Raw genomic sequence first — 18,611 nt, forward strand, 5'->3', positions numbered from 1 at the left:
GCTTTTCAGTGATGCTAATTAGGCAGGCACTCCCACTTGCCTTGGCATGTTTTATGGATGACCCAAACTGCAAACACCAACATGTCTAAAACATATGCTGCCTGCTTTATTTAATTTCAGATACCAAAATATGCCTACACACAGGGGTATATGCATAAAGAAGCACATGTACTTTTTTTTTTTTTTTTTTTGGCTTGGTAGAAATAGGCTTCTGCGATGCGTCTTTTCCTCCCACACATGCCCCTCCATGGCTGGCACATCTCCTAATTATTCCTATCGACTACCTCCCCATAGACCTTTTGTGTGTATATTTTGGCACACATTCTTTTGGTTCTGCCTAGCTTCCTTCGATCTCTCCTTTTCTGCTTCCCCCATCCTTTTCACAACTCTTTAGAAAAATTCGTTAAACTATACACTTTTTTATTATTAATGTGCATTTATGAAAAATTCTTCACAGTTACAAAAGTGCATGGTTATAAAATAATTTCCATACAAAGGTTGGCATCTTCCCAACTCCTCCCTAACCCTCCCACCACCAGACATCAGTGCTTAGGAAAACTGAGAGCTCTATGGACCCAATTTCCAACCAGTGCCATGATTTACAAAAGGCCCTTGGGTCTTGCCTCATTTACTTCCTTTTGCCTCCTTCTGGAGTATACAAAACAAGACAGCTTTGAGTAATGAACAGAGATATCCTTTTGTGCTCTTCTACAACTGGAAAGAATGGCAGCAAGTATGTGTATGGAGAAAATGGGGCTGTTGACCTTTTTCAAAGGCTGGAATGAAATACATGTCCCGATCTCTTCAAATACATTACATCAAGCCCTTAACTGAGACCATGAAACTCCATAGCATCTCTGGGCAACCTATGTCTTCAAATTTCCGTGGGAATCCTGGTGAAAATGGAAAAGGAGGTGGCATCTAGAGGACAGCCAGAGGGGCCTGGCCCCGAATGGTGTCTTACATATATGGGATCTTTTCTAAAGAAAAATTTTATTGGCTAGCCCTTGACCAGCATAATCTTGTTGGTTAGTTATGACCTGATATCTTCAGACACAGCATAAAGAAAAGTTCTGTGAGGGGTACAGTCTCTAAGGGATAGAGGAGGACAGAGGGAAGTAGGGAGGAGCCGGATTCTCATTAGGTCGTTTCCAGGATAGTATTGGTTCTTCTCATATTTCCTGAGCAGCTAGATAAATGGGTAGGGTGCATATTTGTTTATCAGCTTGATAGCTGAGTGGACTGGGTCAGAGATTTGAACCCAAGTTCCAAAGGAATATTCTCCAAGTCAGCAGCTAACCAACATAAATGAACCATAGATACACATATGGACAAACGAATGATCCCACATTAGCCAGGGTGGAAAAAAAAGGAACAAAACTTCATGGGAACATCATAATGGGCTTGTCATCACCAGGATATGTAAACATTCACCACAAGGATTACTAGACTATTTCAAGACACTTAGTCTGAACAGGATGGTGGTGGTATTAGAATCCCATGCTAGTGTGGAGGCAGAATGTCCCTCTTCTTGTGCCTTAATTATCTGGGGACCTTTTAGAAGCTGGAGAAATATTGTCTTGATATATCTTGCTTAGAAGTCTTCGCCATTAATGGAGATCAAATTGTGCCACTCAAAAGAACATTTGATCTCAAGAGGCATTTGGTGTCTTGTCTGGTTCTAATTCTATGTAAAACAGAGTAGTATATCTTAAAATATGGTAACTATAATTCAGTAAACAGTGGTGTCCAGGAGATTACTATAAGTGAGCATGGTGTTCTTCTATGGAAAGTTAAATGATTTTTATCAGGAATACTATTTCTAAAAGTTCCTTTCCAAAACACTTTAGGCAATAAGCTTAGCTTGTGGAGAATAGCTGAGTCTACCATGGTTGGCCACAGTTGAGTGGTCAGGGAAAGCAGGGCGTAGTTCTATGCCATATTTCATGGGAGCAGAGCTCTGGCCTAGGCATTAAAAGCAAGAGTGAGGGGGAAAGCTTCCAGGGTCTCTTTTGACCGATTAGATCAATGCAGATGAGTTGAAATATGACATGTTTCCCTTCTCCATGCAATTTAGGGCAGCTGGGTGGCAGGCTGGATGATGGATGCTTGCTAGGGTGGGAACCAAGATAGAAAGCTCTTGTTTTCATTTTCTTACCCAAGCCAGCCTTGCTAACAGGACTGGACCTATCCAGATGGGTCTCCCCATCTCCTGTACAGGGGTTCTCACCTATCATTTTCTCAGATCCTTCGGTTTCTCTTCCAATACAATACAGTAGAGGTACATTTCTTGTTTTCCAAAGATCTGATTAAAAAAAAAAAAAGGCAGTCATCACAGCCACCAGTTCTAATGATATGCTCATACACTGTTAAAGAGGTGTCTTCTGGTTAGATGTCACTTGTGGTGCCTCTGTTTTAGAGGCTGGAGTTGCCCCACTGGGAGCATAGTCTGTGCACAGCTGGGCTTTACTGCCTTTTATTGGTTTTTGTGATTATTATTGTTATAATGAGTGCTGAATTCTAGAGTCCTGCTATGCAGGCTTCCAAGACATTCTCTTCCACCAGGTGCCTGAGGAAGCACTGGAAAGAGAACCATGACAGAACTGAGTCCAGCCTTAGGCTGAAGGGCACATCCAACCTTTATCCTCCACTTTCCATTCTGTAAGACATCATTTTGATTTGCTTTCCACACAGGAGAAGAATACAAAAGAAGCATTCTAGACTTTTCAGTGCCCAAGGAGACAGGGAAGATCAAGATGAAGCAGGTGACATGGATGAGGAAGATGAAGATGATGACAAAGACGGTGAGCATCGTGTTTCCCACAGAGTCCTTGGCTTCTGACTGATTAGATACACACTTCCTCAGTTGAGTCACCTGTCATACTCTTTTTATACAGAAATCTGTTTATACAGATAATTTGTATAAGCATCCCAGATCTCCACAATGAATTCAACTGGAAAGTGGGAATGACAAAAACTACTGGGCAGTGAGAATTGCAAGACATGAATCAGCAAATAGAACCACACCTAGAGGAGTGCCTGGTCCTTATCAGCAACTTCATTAGCATGGCTTGAACTTGAATTTATATAGCTTTAGAAAGAATTATGATGAAGAATACTGATTTTATTTTGATCATGACATAGCATGCCACCTTATCTTTTCTGAGCCTGATGACCTCATCTGCCTAATGGGAACAATAAATCCCCCTGAAAGGGCTGTTGTATGTGTGAAAGGAAACTGTCAAGGAGGGAGCTTATCATATTGCCTGGCTCTAGCAAGGACCAGCAATTAATAGCCATTCTTTATGCTCGAATGAGCAAGTTACTAAGGAGAGAAGACATAGTGCCCTGTGGGTATGAATGTGGGTGGCTTTGTCCTCCTGTCTGGGAGTACTTTCATGCTAGGATCTGCACCCTACAGTGCACTTTCCTGGTGAGTTCCTTCGGTGTGAGCACCATGGCAAGAACAGTCACATACATTGGAGTCCCAGGGTGCCAAGACATTTGTTGCCTCATTGTGAGGCTTCCTGCCTTTTCTTTGAGACAAGGCTTGAGTCAGAAGCAGAGACAGGGATAGGAGGAAGGGTGCTGAGGGTGATTACCTCACAATTAGACTGCAATTGTAGCAGTATGGGGAAGTCACTGGGAGGTCCTTTCACCCCAAAGCTGCTAGCAGGAGAAGGTCAAGGTACCTGGCATGGAGGCTATCTCACTCCTGGAAGGCAGTGGCAGGCAGCAGTCGGAACTGAAAAATTGGGTGTCAGAGGGAAAGCTTTCCTTTTGCACATACGTCCTCTATGCACTTAGGCCACAGGGAATAGTTTGCTGCTCTCAACCCAACCTGCATACCATGTCCTATCATTTGCTATGTCCACCCTTGCCTATCTACTTAGCAGTTAATTCTTTCAATTCTTTTTGGACTTTGTGAGGCACAGATGATGGACCCTTTGCTTGGCTTCCCTCACTCTATCCTCAGAGTACTGGCATTTTGTCATAAAGGATGTTTTGGAATTGTTTTCCTTTATTAGAATTAAGTACCTCAAGGGCAGGGACCGAATTGAATTTGTCTTTCATTCCCAGTTACTAGCACAGTGCCTGGCCCAAAGTGGATGGATGCTCATACAAAGTTAGCTTTCCAACCTTGTTTGAGCTATGATGGAGGTGGCCAGGACACCGTGATACAAGGTGTCCAGTGGTCAGCAGCAGTGGCAGCAGCATGGAGGGATGAGAGGCACCTGTGTCAAATCTCTTCTTCTTCATTGGCCTTGCTCCAACGGTGACAGCAGTTGGCCGTGATGCCCAGGAGGAAGTTGGTGGCTACAGAAGCGATGGAGACCACGAAGCCCACAAATGCGATGAAGAGGTAATCATCCAGGGTCAGAGTCAGGTGGCAGGCTTTGAAGCTCTCTTCAGTGAGTGAAAAGAGGGGAGCGCCCTCAACCTCAGGGGGTCCCCGACACTCAGCCAGCTGAGAATCTGCAACACAGAACAGAGATAAGGTGGGACTTCTGTGAGAGAGAAGGGATGGAAAAGGCTCCCACTACCCCACTTCCAGAGAGTCACTGAGTCTCTTCTATGTGCCTCAAATACACTTATCATCGATAACTCGCAAAGCTTTTTTGCCTAGTTTTATAGATGTAAAAAAAAATGACTACTCATGGAATTTAGCATTTGTGAAGAGTCTTATAGTTACTCTCAGTGGTGGGTCTAGAACTTTTGTGAGACATGAAGGCTGGAGTCTGGACATGCCATTGTCTGCCCCATATATTCCTTTGCACAGAGAACAAGCCAACAACCCCTTTAGGGTGACAAGGACACTTTCCCAGTCCTCTATTTTGCTTTTTTATTCTGCTCCAGAGACACTTGTGTCTATCATTCCTCCATGACCCCATGCATGTCTCTTCTTAGGGAGTGCCTCTGTATTTGCCCCTTGTGATAGTTTCTAATCTATATCTCTGTGTAGCCCACTCTTGCACTTCCTTTGTGACTTTATCCAATGCAACCTGCTTAGTGATGCCTTCTCTTGGGAGCACGCCACCCCTGCTTCTCTTACAGGCCCTATCACAACAACTCTGCTTTATTTTTCCCTATGGTATCCTTGCCTGACAGTTTTATTACTGTCTTTCTTCCTTTGAAGATAGGCTTCTCCTACAGTACAAGAACAGCACCAGAAGAGCATCCCTTCATAGTAAGCACTCAATGGATCTTTCTTAAATCAATGAGAGACTTCGCCTAACTCAAGTTTTTTTTTTTTTTCTTCCAGATATACAGACTACAATGTCAAGAGTGTAGTCTCTGGAGCTACCATATCACTTGACCATGAATCTCTCCTACATCTCATCAGTTGTGTGATTATGGATATTTAGTCTCTCTGTATTTTGCTTCTTCTTTCTTGTTTTAATCTATCAAGTGACAATAATCATATCTGCCTTCTGGAACTGTGACCAGGATTCAGAGAGTTAAAGCACACCATCGTTTCTGATGCATGATAAGCATTATGTGACATGCGTGCCTTTTATAATGATCATAGTTGGGTCTCTCAAGTGTCAGCTGGAGGTTCATATCCTGTACACAGACTTCTGAGGAAAGAAACTGCTCATTTGGTGGCAGCGTTGTGGAACTGTACTTTAGGATTACTTCAGTAAATGCATGATGGTTATCAGTGGTCTAATCTTAATTTGTCTTGGAAGTAAAGTATGGCATTTGGGGGCAGTTCCACCGAGAAATCTGGGCAGTAGCTTCAGAGTAATGCCATATACCCTTGGTAAGGATGAAAATATGAACTGAGCTCTAACCTTCAGCAAATCCTGTTTATTTTTTTTCCTTTCTGTCTCTCACGTGTCACCTTTATAAAAAGAGAATAATCCAATCTAAATTTTCCAAGCGAGTCAATATGAGGCTTTAAAATTACAGTGTACAGAATATAGGCTGTGTCAATGCTATCTATTCATTATGCAATTTTTTAGGGCAAAGAACAATGTGATGGGATTAAATTGATCCTTTTGACAGATGGATATGCATACATATCATCATCCCAAGACATGTTTGTGTGTGTATGTAGGTGTGTGTGTGTGTAGGTGTGTGTGTGTGTATGTAGGTGTGTGTGTGTATGTAGGTGTGTGTGTATATGTAGGCGTGTGTGTGTGTGTGTGTGTATGTAGGGGTGTGTGTGTATGTAGGTGTGTGTGTGTAGGTCTGTGTGTGTGTATGTAGGTGTGTGTGTGTGTGTGTGTAGGTGTGTGTATGTAGGTGTGTGTGTGTGTGTGTAGGTGTGTGTATATGTAGGGGTGTGTGTGTGTATGTAGGTGTGTGTGTGTAGGTGTGTGTGTATGTAGGTGTGTGTGTGTGTATGTAGGTGTGTGTGTGTGTGTGTGTGTAGGTGTGTGTGTGTGTGTATGTAGGTGTGTGTGTTCATTCATGTTGGGCATAAGGATGCAGTCTTTCCCAAGTCATGGGCTGAGTCAATCCCAGTAGGCTGTTTGTATGGGACCCTAGACTCTGACCAGGTTCTGGTCATGTCCAGAGTTTACTCACAAGAAGCTCTCTGCTGGAAACAAGAAGATAATTAGCTTCTGGAGTTGATTGTTTATATTATAAAGTTTCAGTGGGACACGCAGGACAGCTAGAGGAGGCTGAGGCTACACAGCTACCCCACAGGATGGGAAGCTATGGGCTGACAAAGGTGAGTCAGAAGACCAATCTTGAAATCAGATTGTATCCCAGTAGCTCTCTCAAGTCTATGTTTGAATCCTACCTCCCAGCATAGATAATAGGAGAGTCTCACACCGAGCAAAGAAAGGAAGTGATACAAAATTGTCTAGAGGGATGACATCATCCAGTTCTACCTATGGTGGCAAGATTTGGCTTCTAAAATGAACCATAACCATTCCTCTGTGGAGAAGGATGGGGGCCTGAGAACCACCATGGTTCTCTGGAGCTTAAGTACCTCACCGGCAGTGATGTCTGAGGCTGCACTGATGTTACTTGCTCTTCTCCTGTCTCCTGGAGGTTTGAGTCCCTTGCCAGCACTGATGTATAAGCCTTCACGTATGGGAACTGGGGCCTCTCTATCTTCTACTAAGAGCTCAGGTCCCTTGCCTGAATTGATATATAAGCCTACAATGATAGGAAGTGACCCCATGTCTTCTCTAAGGCAGGCCTTCTGTGTGTGTGTGTGGGGGGGCAGTAACCCATGTCTTCTCTAAGGCAGGCCTTCTGTGTGTGTGTGGGGGGTAGTAAGGGAATCAGAGATCACAGCAGAAGAGGTGTCTCTACAGTAGTGAGGGCTGAGTGCCCCAGAAGGCTCTTTCTGTCAATAGTGACAAGAAGGAGGGAGGCACAGCTTGCAGAGACATTGGGTTGGTAGGGAGATGGCTCTAGGCAGCCTCCCCATCTTAGCCCCCACCATCACCCCATCTCAGCCTCCAGCTATTTTGGTACTGGAGAACTTCCTCCCACAGCTCTGTGGAAACACTGGAATCGTGACCCACAGCCCCCCTAAGTTATTTTGGTCCTGGACTCCCCACTCAGTCCTCTCCCTCTTGCTTCATTCAGCATTGGGTTTTTTCCCCCTAAATAAGCTGAACTTTAGGTTCTAGGGAATCCCTGGGATGGTATGCCAGCAACTCCTACTGTTCTGATACCAGGGGCTTAGGCCAAGGCTTGGTGCTAACCCATAAGTGAATTGGTGGCTGGGGCCATGGCTGAACTTTATTGCCTATGGGCCTGGCTTCAGTAACACTGTGTGAGGGCAGGGTCCATCAAACCTCTGTGATACTGGATCTTTCAGGACTCAGTCAACTCTGGTTGGGACTCTCCAGTTTAACTGTCTCATTTCAGTCCCTCTCCCCAGATGCCAATCCTATGCATAAACCTTGAAGATTCTGCTAAGGCTGCTTGGCCAGCCCAGAGTCTGGCTTATGTAGTTTAGGATCTGATTCTTGACCATAAGGCCATAAGGCCAGAGAACAGCCAGACTGCCAGGATTTGAATCCACACTCCAACACCCAATGGCTGTGTAATTTTGATCAGGCTACTAAATTTTCCTATACTTCTGTTTCCTCTTCATCAGGGTTCTTGTGAGGATAAGAGGAGCCAACACACGAAATATGCTTAGAATAAGGACTGGCACATAGTAAGTACTAAAATAAATAGGATTAGTCATGATTGTTTCTTTGAGTTTTCTCAGCACTGACAAGAGTTAGAGTAGCGTAGAAGTCAAATGAATGTGTTTTTATCTCTGGCTCTGCCAGTTTCTAAGGGAACGACTCTGGGGAAGCTTTCTTAGTGGTTCTATTTCTCAGCTTTTTCCACCTGTAAAATGGGGATAATAAAAATGGGGACTCATTGAGATAATGTATGCCAAGGTACTCAGCTCATAGAAGAAGTTCAACAGATACCACCAATTACTTCCACCACACTGCTGTGTGTCTTCCTCTCTATGACCATAGGCATCATACAGGCAAGGGACCTCTGATTAACAAATGATCTTCTTTAGCACTTAGCATGTATCTCATATATTCAACAAATACTTGTTGAACAAGAGATGGCACATCATATTATTATTATTATTATTATTATTATTATTATTATTATTATTATTATTATTATTATTCCTCCTCCTCCTCCTCCTCCTCCTCCTCCTCCTCCTCCTCCTCCTCCTCCTGGAAACTTTCTGCTTGGTGACCTGCCCAATCATCTCTCTTACCCGCTGTACAGCGCTGTATCCGATTCCGCAGCCACTTCAGCAAGGGCTCCATGGTGCAGCCGCATACCCATGGGTTACCCCCAATCTGTAGGGTCACTAGCCCTGGGAGGCCCTCAAGGGCTTCAAGGCTCAGAAAAGCCAGGCCGCCATAGCTGAGGTCCAGGTCTCTGAGATGCACAAGGCCCTGGAAGGCCTGGGGGTGCACCCTCCGCAGCCATGGGTTGTGGCTCAGGTCGATATGTACCAGTCCATGAGCTTCCCGGAACATGTCGGCTGGCACGTGGCTGAGGTTGTTGTAGCTCAGATCCAGGTGTGCTAAGCGCTTGGCGTGGAGAAAGAGGCCAGGGGGCAGCTCCACCAAGGAGTTGTTTCGCAAATCCAGCACTCGGAGTTCCATGTAGCATGTGAGATAGCCTGGCGGTACAGCCGCAATGCGATTGTGGGCTAGGCTGAGGTTGCGGGTGTCCATTGGCAGGTCCGGGGGTACGGAGAACAGCCGCTGGTTGCTGCAGTCCACGACTTGGTTACGACATGTACAAAGGACTGGGCAACTGGTACCCGCATCAGAGTGCATCACCCCAGCTGCCAGGAGGAAGGAGACCAGCAACAAGGCTGAGTGGGGAGGCCCGGGCCAGGGAAGCTGGGCCCAGGTGTCACCCATCTTTGGCAGCTGGCAGCAGCAGTACTGTAGGGAGCCCATGAGAGCGATGTCCCTAAGTCCAACAGTCAGGTTACGGGGATGCGGCTACATCAGAGGCCTGAGTCTGGAAGGTGGGGCTTCTGTGAGAGTGCTATCATGGCTCAACACTTCCTTGGTAGCTTCTAAACACCCAAGGACTTCCTAAGATCCATAGGATGTCCCTTTGTAGAGCCTGGGGAGCAAGGACCCAGTTGAGGTACCCCAGGGTCTGAAAGGATGTTCAAAGCTTAAGAAACCAAGGGGAACAAGGATGGAGCTGGAGCAGCTGCCAGCAGGTCCTGGAAGGGTCCCTGCAGATCTTTTGTGCTTCTGTCACCCATGCCTGCTGGATGCTTCCTCTTGGGCTGTGTCTGACAGGTGGGGCAGGGGAGGATGTGAGGGAGATGAAAGGTGCCCTTTAAAGGTCCTGGCACTTTATCTAAGGAAACTTAAGCCCTGTCCTAGGTCTGGGACTGATTAGGAAGTCAGAACGGCACCTTGATCTCCAGCATTCAAGGTCCCAGAGGCCATTTCTCCCGGTGGCCTGGTGGGTATGAGTTCACAAAAGACCTGGGGCCAGAGATTTAGGAATGGGGGAGAAGTATTTTCCCATGGGTCTCCTGAAAGCCTGACCATTCAGTCTCAGCGGCCTCTGGAATCTCAAGGGATGCTCTTTGCTTCCCAGAGAGGGGTGAGTCCCAAGTGACACTCACTGTCTGGACCACTGAATCTGGAAAACACCGTGAGTCTGGAGGCACAGGTAGGGGTCAGTTAGAAAAGCATTATCTATGTCTTCAAGCTGTCACCATGCTCAGCTGTGCACTCAGCAGGCAGAGGCAGAAGTCACTCTGTCAACAAGAAAAGCATTCAGGCAGAGAAATCCAGTGTCCCTACATCCCTGCCCCCTTGCCTAGTTCTTTTGTCTTACTTCACTCCTCCTTACTTTAATCTTTTTCCTTCTTTGAACCTATCTGTCCCCAACCACAAGGTTCTTTGCTTACTCTCTTTCAGATGAGGACCACAGTGAATGAAGAACCCAGTCTACACCTACTTACTAACTGTATCCATCTGACCTGACATCCTTCTCCTAGGTTTCTGTCCGGAGTTGGGTGCATTTTCTTCTATTGCTCATAGCTCCACCCGCGTGAGCACCAAATACCCCACCCTGAACAACTCCCCAAGAAAAACATGCATCCAAGCTCTGGCAGTTTGTACACCCCTCTTATCCACTTTCAGTCTCTCTCTCTCCCCATCTTTCTTACACACATACACACACGCGGGTGTGCGCGCGCAGACACACACACACACACACACACACACACAGACACACACACACACTTTCACTGTCCCCCCTCCCAGCTTCTTTCTACACGCATTCCCTACCCAAGTGAGCCCCAGCATCTTTTACACCACAGCTTAGCTTTAACCCCAGCATCCTTTTATGTTCTACTCTCCAGATCCCAGCCTCCCGCTTAAGCCCACACACATACTTGGTCTGGCAAAGAGATGGAGAACCTCATCCCACCCAGGGCCTCACCCCGCTGCTCATCCCTCACTCTCTGTGGCTTCAGCTTTTCTTTTACTCACCTGCTGTCCTCACTTGCCCCCACAACCCCCACCCCTTTATCTGGTCGCTCGGTCATTTTCCCACCCAGTTCCCCACTGCTTTGTAGCCTCAGTCTCACCCACTGGGAAATCACCCCGGCACTCCCTTATACAGACTAATTTTTCTTAGCTTCAGGGTCTTCTGCTATACTCCCACGGGCCCTCAGGAGACTACTCACTCTGTTCCAAGGACACAGACATCAATCTGCCGCAGACGAACGGCTCTGCCTCCCTCATCCTGGAATCCCCCGCTCCTTTGCTTGCTAGCTTCCGAACAGATTGCCTATCCGGCTCTTCCCCTCCCCCGACTCTCCTCTTCCATGTCTCCTGGATCCCAGGCCAGCATCTTCTGCGTTTTCCTGTCCTGTGGTCCCTGTGCCCCTTCTTTTACGCTGAAAGGAAATTTGAGAGAGGATGCTTAGAAAGTTCACAGAATCTGAATGCCTCTTGGGAAACTCAGCTGGTGCCGAGGCTGCCTTGGTGTGTGGCTTCTGCCAGAGCCAGGTCTTCCCCTCCCTCCTCCCTCTCTCGGTTTCTCCCCCTCCCTCCATCCTTCTCCCCTCCTCTCTCTTTCACTCCCCCCTTTTTTTTCCTCGAGGGCCAGGTAATGACGTTTCACTGTCTCTTAGCAACTGCCTCCACATCTCTGAGCAACAGGGGAACTGGCTATAGACCCCACCAAGATGAGAAGAGAGAATGAAGTACTCTTGGTGAATTTACAGCCACCCTCAGGGTCCTAGTGGGTAGGGCAAGGGGAAGAAAGGAGAGGAGGGTAGGCAGTCCCAGAACAGGGATTAGGGGAGAGGAGCAGGCAAGGGAGAGAAGGCAAGAGGGCTCTCCAGGAAAAGCTAGAGTTGGCAGAGCATTGGTCTGAAATCTTAGATGTAACTCGGAGAGTTTAAGTGCATCTCACCCCATAGGAATAGAAGAGAGGGCATAAAATGGAGAGAGGAATTTAATGGGGGTGGGAAAAAGCAAAATAGATGAGAGCAATGAAGGCAAGCATGATGATGGGCAGAGAAAAGAAATATGGTTGATTTTCAGTGATTGCTCATCCGACGGGCAAACGTTTTCTGCTTAGCTGCTTTATGACATCTCTTTCCAGGTCGAAGCACCAGGTGATTGGATAAAGCTTGCATATCCAATTAGAAATTAGGAAGAATTACAGGTGAATTATTTCCTCTGTTCCTTGTTTCTAAGCCCTTACCCCATGAGTTATCTGGGGCTAGGGGATTCAGCTGGAGTACCAATTGAGCTGAGAGCTCTTGGGATGCAAGGAAACAACTGCCTACTTCAGGTGAGGGTACCTGGACCACTACAGATACTTGGTTATATCCTTAGGAAATGGAAGTGACCAGCTAAGTATTATGGTCCTGGTTTGGCTCATTGGGTAAAAGTCCTGTAGTACAAACACAAAACCGGGGTCTTGATCCTCAGTACCACTGTAGCTGCCTGACACTTGTGGCAGCTTCCTTGTAATCCTAGTGCATAGAACACAGAGTTGAGATCCCTACAGCCAACTAGCTAAGGAGACTAGAAGACTGGTGAGCTTTGGGTTTAAACAAGAGATCTAGACTCAATGTGCAAGGTGGAGAATTATTAAGACACCTCTGGCCTCCACATGCATGTGAACACATGTGCGTGCACACATATATGAACATGGACATGCACATATTTAACACACACACACAAACACACACACACACACACACATTCATGGTCAAAGAATACTATGCTTTTTTCCATCTTTCTAAGGGATCTAGGAATCCCTTTTGTTGTTCTGTTCCCTTTAAGGTTCTCATTCTGTTGAGTTCATATGAAAGTGAAATTTCACACCATCTCTTTTCTTGAGTGTCTGGTACAGTGGGTCATAATCTGCAAATTGGCTTGGCTAGTTGGTTTGATTAAATATCTTGTTTCTCCCCTCTCTTTCCCTTATCCTCTTCCCCTCTCCTCCTCTTCCTTTTTCTTCTTTTCCCTTCTCCTCCTCTTGTCTCTATTCTCTCCTCTTTCCTCTCATCTGGTGTCTTGTTGTGCAATCCGGGTTAGCCCTGATTTCTCAGTCTTCTTGCCTCCTTAGTGCTGTTGCATTACAAACTCCACAGTGCTTTCTTTTCCTTTAAAAATAAGTCTTTGTACATTTATCATTTGCTAAATAGTTGACCAGATGGTATGGTTTATAGCTTGGGAGATTTATATAGGACTGGGGAGATGGCTCAGTTGGTGAAGCACTACAAGCATAGAGACCTGAGTTCTAACCTTAGCATCCAATTAAAAAACTGGGTGTAGTGCTGCAAGCTTGTAATCCAGTGCTATCTCAAAAAAAGTCCTGAAGAATAAATGAGACCCAAGATTGATCCGACTTCTACACAAGATGGACCTGTGGACTCGCTGGAGCCACACATAAACCCACATACTTGACCATGCACACACAGATTGATATATTCAATCCCTTAGAGGTCTGGCATTGACTCTATGCTTTCAGTATGCTGACCTGGGGCTTATTGTATCTAAATGATATCCTATGTTTGGATCAGGGGAACGAAATGATGCTATAGAGGAGAAATGTGAATTTACACAGGTTATGGACATTTATGAAGTTCTGTAGGCCAGTGACTTCACCCTGTCTACTAAGATTCACCTTCAAATATGCTTATAGAAGAAGATCAGCTTCCCAGCTCTCTCTCTTACAATGCAGCCTTTTACCTTTTATAGTGTCTAGTGCAGATCAACAAGGCACCCATTCACACACACTTCTCCTCTACGCTGAATGAGGTTATCAGTTCCTCCATGCTTAAAAGGGTGGTGGTGGTTGTTAAATCTCATCTGTAATTTTAGAAATAAAATACTGATCTTATTTTAGTTTGTTTTTGATTTTTCAAGACAGGTTCTCTCCGTGTAGTCCTGGCTGTCCTGGAACTTGGTCTGTAGACTAGGCTGGCCTTGAACTCACAGAGATCTGCCTGCCTCTGCCTTTTGAGTGCTGGGATTAAAAGGATGCACTACCATCACCTAGCTAAAATACTGATCTTAACCCAATAGTAATTGAGGATGGTTTGCCTCTGGATAGCAAAGCTAGCATCTCATTTCATTAATTGAAAAATGCTTGGAAACGTATTCTCACTGGGAAGAATCATGAAAGGTAATTTTGAGAGGTAGAAAAAGGTATTCACAGTTGAATATTTAGTGTTGACTGAAAATAAGACAAGAAACTTAGAATTTTCTTCCTTCGCATGATATGACACTTAAAATTACAGTAAGAATTGATGTGGTTAAGGGAAAAACATAGTGGGTTTCCTTAAAAGGTAGAGTTGGGGAGATGGCTCAATGAACAAAGCTTGCTCTGCAAAAGTGAAGGCCTGAGCTTGGATTCTTAGCACCCATGTAAAAGATGAGATTTGTGTTTGTAATCCCAGTGCTGGGATGGCAATGTTGATAGAAACAAGCAGGTCCTGGAGATACTCTAACCAGCCAGTTTGTTCAAGTAAAAAAATAAGGTGGAGAATGAAAGAGAAAGACACCTCATCATCTCTGTCTTTTACATGAACATACATGGCAGAGCACACTCACACAGGCACATATGCATAACACACACACACACACACACACACACACACACACACACACACCCCTAGGCAATCGGGAACTTCAGTTTTCTACTTGTGAAATAGGATAAACAATGACACCTGAGCCCCAAGGCATCTCACAGACAAGTTGTACTAATAAAGAATTTAAATAGCATGCAGCACTATAGATAGGTTTGTCAAGTGAACAAATTAAAAAAAAAAGAAAGAGTGAACCATTGCTGAATAGTTATGTAGAAAGGAAAACATTAATTTGCTTGGAAGCAGGAGACAAATAAAGGAAAACAATTATGCTTGCTGATGGTTCAAATGTCTGCTTATGCAAGGTAAGCCTCAAGATTTACAAGAAATCTCGATCACTGAACAAGACGGCATCATGCAATATATCTTCTGTAAATGTGAAGTTCAATGAAGTAGAAATATTTTAAGTGTCTTTTTACTTTTAATCACTTTTTGACTCATTAAGGGATTCTGAGAATCCTGAATTGGTGTTTTGTGGCACACAATGTACTGTGGAAGAACAGTACATTCAACAGTCCTCTGCTATATATGTGCCGGTCCATCTTGTGTATGCTGCCTGGTTGGTGGCTCAGTGTCTGAGAGATCTCAGGAGTCCAGGTTAGTTAGTTCTGATCTCCCTATGGGGTGGCCCTCTTCCCCAGCTTCTTCCAGCCTTTCCCTATTAAACTACATGGGTCCCCGACTTCAGGCCATTGGTTGGGTGTAAGTATTTGCATCTCTCAGTCAGCTGATTGTTGGTCCTCTCTAAGGGAAGCCATGCTAGGCTGCTGTGTCTGTAAGCACACCATAGCATCAGTAATAATGTCAGGCCTTGGAGCCTCCCCTTGAGATGAATCCCAAGTTGGGCTGGTCACTGGACTGCCTTTGCCTCAGTCTCTTCTCCATTTTTGTCCCTGCAGTTCTTTCAGATAAGAACAATTCTGGGACAGAACTTTTGACTGCCTGGTCTGGCCTTAGTGGGAGAAGTTTCACCTAACCCTTAGAGACTTGAGGCTCTAGGGAGCAGGGAGGTCTGGGGTAGGTCTGGCAATACCTTCTTGGAGACAGAGGAGAGGAGAAATGGGATGAGGAACTGTGGGAAGGGGGGATTGGGAGGGGGACAATGGTTGGACTGTAAAAAAAAAAGTAAAAAAGAAAAACGAAATAGTGCCTTCAACAAAATGAAACACATTTATTTATTGGAGGGTATGTCTGAAGCTTAGTGTGCAAATAGTCTGTCTGTGAGATCAGTGGGGAGAGGACTCCATGGGAATGGAATGGACAGCATTTCCTATATTTCTTTAGAGCGCCACCTTTCTCCTTTTCTTCTTCTTCCCTCCTCTATCTCTTCTCTTTCTTCTCTTTTCCTTTCTGATCTTTTCTTCCTCCCCTCTTCTTTCTCATTCATTCATTCATTCATTCATTCTTCCTTCTTCTTTCTCTCTCTCCCTCTCCCCCCTTTCCCCCCTCTCTCTTTCCTGTACTGTCAACCATAGGAACAATTTTAAATGGGAAATAGATTTAGATACTGAACTACAATTTATTAAAGTCTATTTTTGTTTTAAATCTAGCCTCAGCAATGATTTATATGGAACTCATTATTTTATTTTAATTAAATTTATTCATTCACCGATATTGTCCTATCTACCATGATTTCTTTCCTATATGGTTATATAAAACCAATTTTATTTATATATAATATAAAAAGTATATTATTTATACTGTAATATATATATATGTATGTTGGTCACTATCATCCCCTCCACTCTAATCTCTTTCCCATCCCGTCAATCATTCCTTCTCTCCTATAAGTCCCTTTTCCACATATGAGTTGTACTGTTTTGTGTGGGACCCACAGAAGTTTAACCCAGGGCTATCTTCATGACCATGAGTGTGAATCTACTCCTTGGAACCTGCTGTGTCAGTGGGTACACAACTGACAAGGACTACTTAAGTACTTATCAATGGGCAAAAGGCCCCATGGGCCCTTTCCCCTCCATATAGACTGAAATGAGAGTCTTCTATGTAGAAGTAACAAATCCATATAGAGACACTGTACTGGGTGGTTACCTATTTCCCTGGCAAAGCAACAGTCTTTACACAGCAAACGGTGGGGGCTCAATTAGTGAAATAATGAATCATGACATAACATATCTTTTCAGGCTTTGTTCCAAGTTGTGGAGATTCTGGACTTCCAAGAATTTACTCTATTGATGGGAGTATAGCCCAACTGACAGTGTTTGCTGAGCATGTATGAGCCGCTGGATTTGGACCCTAGCATCCCATAAACTGGGCGTGGAAGTACATGTCTGTAATCTTGATACTCGGGAGGTGAAGGCAAGGTCATCATCACTTAAAGTCTGTACTACATGAGACCTTTTCTGGAAAAGAAAAAAAAAAGTCTATTCTATTGTGAAAAGATGTAGAAATCAGTCAGGGAGCTGTAGAAAATGAAATGATTTGAAAATAATTTTCATTACTATGATTTCTTGAATGCGTGGCAAATTAGTTGTAACAATGACAGAAAACTTTTAAACAAATGAGAATTAATTTAATATACCACATCGAAAATTTGTTCAGTGAAAATTATGACACGTTAGGAGAATCATGATAGGGGAGAAAATGGAAAGCTGATTTCTTGCATTGCTGGAAAGGTTTAAAAATAGGCAAACTGGCTGTTGCTAGATTATCATAACCTAATGAAGCGTTTAGCGGGAACTGGGGACTGGAAATGAAAGGCACCTGGGGAAAACCCGGCCAAGAACGCACAGCTGAGGTTATCAAGACAATGGTGGCGATGACAATATCGGGACACGCTTAGAGTAATGACGGGAGAGTTGCTTAACGCTGAGAACCACTCAGTGCCATTACTCAATCTGAATGCTTGGAGAAAAAAACCGGCCACAGACGTACCACGCGTGAGCAAGTGGTACTACCGACAGGCAGAGTATGAAAAATGAAAACAAGCCAATAGTGCCGAACACAATCTCAGAATAAGAAACACCATTGAGACGCCAGTTTCATGCTTCATTCTCCCCCCACTCCCCATGCAGAGAAGACAACAAAAGCAGAAGCCAGGAGGAGAGGGAGCCATACATTAATCCCAGTGAGAGAAGGCATCCTGTACATTGAGGAAATAGAGAGTGTCATTAGGAACAAGATCACATTTGTCAAACGCACAGCATTGGAAGGCAAGGCTTTACAGAAGGAATTGTGATAAAACAAGAGAGAATGGAGAGAAACGTGGTGGAAAGTGGATTTCAGGCAAAAGTACTTGAAGCAACACGTACAAAAATATATTGAGAAATGCCATGCATGTTTTTTTTTTTTTAAACAAATAGATGCAACTTGCACATTGCTCTGCTGCAGATACAGAAGGTAGTACGCATGGTACTATTTTCTATCCTTATGGTAGGGAGAATCATACCCGTGCATCTGTAACCTTTTAGGACACAGGGGGCTTTGTAAATGTGCTTACATGAAGGTGGGAGGATTGTTCTGGATGACCCATGTGGCTCTGACATAAGCATAAGGATCCTTACAAAGGAAAGAAAGAGAAGGAAGGGTCAAAGGAGGAAAGAGAAAGGTAGAGGTGGAGATTGGAAATATTACACCTTTTGATTTGAAGATGAAGGAAAAGACCAGGAATCAAGAGATACAAGTAGTCACTGGAGGCTGAAGAGAAACCCAAATTAGACTCTTTTCAGATATTCCAGAAGACTATAGTCCTGGTGACCCAGAGGCTCTGATTTCTAGAACTGTGAGAAAATAAATTTACTTTTTAAAGCTACTAAATTTTTTTTTTAGTACTTTGTCACAATAGCTATAGAAAACTAACATATTCCTCAGAATGCCCACCTTCTGGGTGGGGTACATGAATATGGTGGGATGTTACTCCCATCAGCAGACTTCATACTAGGCAGAGGAGATGATAGGGACTAGAAAAATGACTCAGTCTATAAAGTACTTGCCAAACAAGTATAAGGATCTGACCTCAGATTCCAGTTACCTATGTAAAATGTCAGGTACTGGGAAG

The 18,611-nt window shown here is 44.5% G+C and overlaps 1 protein-coding gene and 2 long non-coding RNA genes across 4 annotated transcripts; 2 read left to right on the plus strand and 1 right to left on the minus strand.

Moving 5' to 3' along the window:
* Positions 1-399: 399 nt before the first annotated feature.
* Positions 400-11,668, minus strand: Lrrc55 (leucine rich repeat containing 55). 2 transcript variants are annotated; one of them, XM_031370877.1, is made up of 3 exons: positions 11,171-11,668; positions 8,708-10,234; positions 400-4,476 (listed from the first exon to the last, which is right to left on the minus strand). In XM_031370877.1, exons 2-3 carry the CDS (start codon positions 9,405-9,407, stop codon positions 4,241-4,243), a joined length of 936 nt encoding a protein of 311 aa, XP_031226737.1. In that variant the 5' UTR covers positions 9,408-10,234; positions 11,171-11,668; the 3' UTR covers positions 400-4,240. The 2 variants fall into 2 exon arrangements, with proteins under 2 accessions (XP_031226737.1, XP_031226736.1); XM_031370876.1 differs by lacking the exon at positions 11,171-11,668 and having other exon boundaries at positions 400-2,305; positions 4,236-4,476; positions 8,708-9,437.
* LOC116090417 lies at positions 2,714-5,885 on the plus strand. The gene is made up of 3 exons (XR_004118679.1): positions 2,714-2,804; positions 4,081-4,363; positions 5,264-5,885. It is a non-coding gene; the product is annotated as an uncharacterized LOC116090417 (long non-coding RNA).
* LOC116090416 lies at positions 11,621-18,365 on the plus strand. Its single transcript, XR_004118678.1, has 3 exons — positions 11,621-11,701; positions 12,097-12,288; positions 16,738-18,365. It is a non-coding gene; the product is annotated as an uncharacterized LOC116090416 (long non-coding RNA).
* Positions 18,366-18,611: the final 246 nt, after the last annotated feature.

This window comes from Mastomys coucha, unplaced genomic scaffold (genome assembly GCF_008632895.1).
Source record: "Mastomys coucha isolate ucsf_1 unplaced genomic scaffold, UCSF_Mcou_1 pScaffold15, whole genome shotgun sequence".
Classification (NCBI taxonomy): Eukaryota; Metazoa; Chordata; class Mammalia; order Rodentia; family Muridae; genus Mastomys; species Mastomys coucha.